General features: G+C 45.7%; 1 protein-coding gene across 1 annotated transcript; it reads right to left on the reverse strand.

Moving 5' to 3' along the window:
• Positions 1-698: 698 nt before the first annotated feature.
• NGA_2121510 (uncharacterized protein) lies at positions 699-1,311 on the reverse strand (the record flags this gene model as incomplete). Its single annotated transcript, XM_005855299.1, has 2 exons — positions 699-1,146; positions 1,266-1,311. Coding segments are annotated over 2 exons (244 nt in total), but the record flags the coding sequence as incomplete, so codon positions are not given.
• Positions 1,312-4,152: the final 2,841 nt, after the last annotated feature.

The raw sequence follows: 4,152 nt of genomic DNA on the forward strand, positions 1-4,152 counted from the left end.
CTTGCACAGCTGCCGCGAGCGGTAGTTGCACCCAGAATGCAAACGTCCCACCAGGGCAAGCAAGAACGGACTGCGACCTCGGTGCAAATCCTTTCCGCCAGGGCTTATGCTACTGCGGATAAGTTCACAAACCTCTGAAAAGAGGGGTTCCATGACATTTCTAAGATTAGGCCTCGGGAGGATCAACCTTGGACTTACTTCCTTGCATGGCACAAATCACTTCAACCCTGTGCTATTGCTCCACAATCGATGAATTTCACCCCTATACACTTTCTGGAAACTTTCGCAGGTCAGGAATTATTACCTAGTTGACAAGTTATTTATATATAAGTGCCGCTAACGCTAAAGAGCCGCTAACGCTTAAGTATCGGTACCGCAATGTGATGAATTTCCGCTGTCAAAGAATGTACATCCCTGGAATTCCATCCTGCGTAGCTAGATGAATATCTTCCCCTCAAAACTTTCGAAGATCGCGAGAATCCTCATCATGGTTTGATGCAAGTCACTCTCATTGGTTTCGGGCTTGTCACTCAACTATGAGAGCGTACTTAATCGACCACTCCCATTAGAGGTAGAATTTCCGGGATATCATTACTCCATGAACACAAAGAATTACCTTCGCAAACATTTTTCGAAAAATCTTGTTCTTTGATTTGGTATCGTACACTTGAACTTTAAAAAAATACAAAGGCATCATGTCGGCGACAAAGAAAAAAAGGCAGAAGGAATAGGAGGAACAGGATTTTTCGGTGGATGAATTGCAAAGGTCTCCTAACTTCTTGCAGGTAAAAACATTCAGAGACAAGGGCGGAGGTGCAATTCAATGCCATGCATTGAGATTAGTAAGCGATATATTGCAGTGCTCGATTCATATATTGGCTAGGTCCCTTCTTCCTGGACTGACGCAAGCAAGCCTCATTCTTCATGGTGCGGTATTATTCTCACGTATCAATGGGAGTCCCATGGTAAAGGATCTGGATAAATGGTACTCTCGCAGTACTCCAAGAGGGGAGCGACTTCAGGGCAGGAAAAGGTGTAAGGCATAGTTCGCATGAAAGGATTGCGCTCTGCGTGTTTTTCTTGAAGTTTTTTTGAGTTGCAGCCGTACGGATCGGATTCAAAAAGTTTAACAGCTTCATTAAGTTCCTGATATAAAAAGAGGAAAATATAAGATTCGAGATCACGGCACGGGAAACTAAGGACGCAGAAAAGATCATGACAAAGCACGAGCCAAACAATGTGTTATCCCCACCCGAGACCCGTACCCCTTTTTCTGCTTTCTTATGGTCGAACTTCCCCCCTATTGGCGGGTCCACGCCCACAAAGGCAAAGCGACTATCGGGAAAACGCAAAGCGGCACGATGATGAAATCGGAAGCGTTTTTGCTTAAAGGCAAAAGACACGACTGAAATGCGTGTCGGATAATGGTCAGTATACTCCTATGTGCCAGGGTTATCGAAATTGGATGGATGTGAATCAATGGGAATGCTCTGGATGTGCTGAATGACATATATGGACGGATAGGGGAGTCTTTAAATACATGTAAATTTAGTGGGTGGGCGCTTCACCCGCAAAAAATGTATTTTTTCTGCAAAGCTTTTTCACATTATTACATATTATGCCCTCCACTGCTTCCATTTTGTACATATAGACAGAGTATGTCGCACGTGAGATCTTGTGACCAGATTTATGAAGCCCTCACAAATTAACTTCATTTTCCTAATTTTCTCACCTTGAAGCGACATATCGAGTACAAGAGGTTCTCGAAAGAATCCAAAGCGTAGTCTTCCGTTAGGGCCCGCTTTTTCACGTCGGACGGAGAGGATGCAGAATCCCACCACTAATGCATGGGGAAATTGAGTAATCCAAAATTTGAGCCTTTCACAAACTTGCCCGAGCGGCAGCAACTATTCACAGATCTAAATGCAATTTCCTGTCAAACGGCTATTCCTTAAAACAACAATGGTTACAATGCTGAACAATATAGAGCACACACTTTTCGGGAGAAATGCAGTAAGGCTATCAAAGGGACGAATCGATCATTGATAAAGATGGCTGAAGAGCCATTTCAATAGACGAAGAGCCTGAGAAGCAGCATTGTGCTGAGATCAGAGCTTTTCTGAGTTGGTCACGGCTGTATGTACATCTTACAGAAACAGCCAGGCAAGGTAGATGAACATCTCCATGCACAAAAAATTTTGCACAATGCAGACCGAGAAGAAACGCTTTAGGGCAGCTCTTTCATTCGAGATGAAGCACTACAGTTCTGACGGGGCGTACAGCTCTCCCTCCTTTGATGGGTGACCTCTCACTTCCTACCGTCCTAAAATTTCGCATGGGTCATCCATCACAACTTTTCACTCACCCCAAAATGCTCAGCCACCCGATAGTAGCTCGAACCCTCGCTCCTCGGACCAGCCTCTGCACGCGTCTGTCCGCCGGAGAAAATGAGCAGAGAAGCAGGATCTCGTTTTGCCAGCTCCACACCGGTACGAATATGGGACACAAAAGTTGCCGGTAGGTCTTGATCTCGTTGGTAAGGAAGCAGGTACCAAACGGCATCATCTGTCTCGGCGCCTTCCAACGACTCACTTATGGTGACAGCGTGCCCTGCCACCATGATGAGATGGTTAAGACTCTCGGTTCCTCTTGAGTTCCGATGGAATGAATTTCGCAGAGAACCTGAGTAGGAGGATCTCAGAGATGCAGAGGAGCCTCGAGGACGACTGCTAAGGCCCAAGGTCGGTGTTGGAGGACTCGAGCTCGAAGGCATGAAGCGGCGCCCTTTTAGTAAAACGATGCTATATAGGTACAAAACTGCCTGAAGTTGATATTACGGTCGGTGAGAGAGCCCGTCATGTCAAAGCGCATCGTTTCGTAGGATACGAACACGAGAGAATTGCGACAGATTACAGAAAATGCACAAAGGCGCTGATTTCATTTTCGTTCATCAAGTATCAAAGACATCTTGCTAGCTTTTGAGTCCTTCTTCTTCGCCGTGCTTTTCAAATCCCCATCTAGCTCTTAATTCGATATTTGCCTTCATTACTGACCATAGCGATGGCTATACGGGTTGCTCTGCATCCTTTTGCGTTCATGGTGTATCTCATCGCCCCGTAATTCCTCTCCTGAGTTTCCTGATAAGTAAGAAATAAAGGTTTGATTGACAGTAGTTGAAACAGAATCAACAACAAACATCGAATCCTTGAAAATATCCATGCAAAAAGGCAAGCCGCGATAGACGAAGGGAAGTCACATTTATGAGAAACAGTTTGAGGCCATCAACGTCTTCAGACAAAGCTCAATGCAAGGCCATCCAGACAGATTTCAAAATCGGAGGGTGCTGAGCTGATAGTGGCGCGTTACCTGTATATCCCTTCCTTTGAAGTCGCTGAGGACACTATTACAGGTGTTAAGAGATCGACACATGAAATTCTCCGGTATTCCGGTGTCAGTCATGCAATTTTCTCAAAGGAGTGGTGAAACTAATGGGACTGGTCTGGTCTGCATCAGCTCAATTTTTGCCGCTTAAAGCGCCGTAGAAAGAGGTCCACTGCTGTGCATTGTTGAAGGGACACCCTCACCTCTACATGAGAACAAGTACATTTGTCGTACAATGAGCCGATGCACTGAAGAGATACACGAGTCACGCGTGAAGATGGCAAATTGTTTGTACGCCTCCCCATCAGTTACGCAATCCTTTCGACTGAATAGAGTGACCACAATTCCCGCCGATAGATATTCAGCTGGACAGCACATAGATTAGCATGTTTTGCAGTATTATAAGCTGGGTATTGATAATTTAAGAAGTGAAGACTGCACAGGTACTCTCTCTGGAGAAAGCGTGGAGAAATTTAAATGGGTCGAGGAGAGTTCAACTCCACTGAGAAAACTTCAGAAGTCTGGTTGGGGTGCTCCACGTAGTCAGCCAAAAGCGTCAAAGAGCATCCGCAGGAATAACGTCAGAGATCGATCGCTTTCTATCATTGTGACCACACAGCTGCGACGCCATGGAGGCCAACCCCTCACGTCAGTAGAACCGCTTCCATGGGCGGAAACAAAAAGAGGGAGTCTAATTGATGGCTCAGATCCGATCCGTTAGGGTTAGGGTTAGGGTTAGGGTTAGGGTTAGGGTTAGGGTTAGGGTTAGGG

This window comes from Nannochloropsis gaditana (assembly GCF_000240725.1).
Source record: "Nannochloropsis gaditana CCMP526 unplaced genomic scaffold scaffold234, whole genome shotgun sequence".
NCBI lineage: Eukaryota > Eustigmatophyceae > Eustigmatales > Monodopsidaceae > Microchloropsis > Microchloropsis gaditana.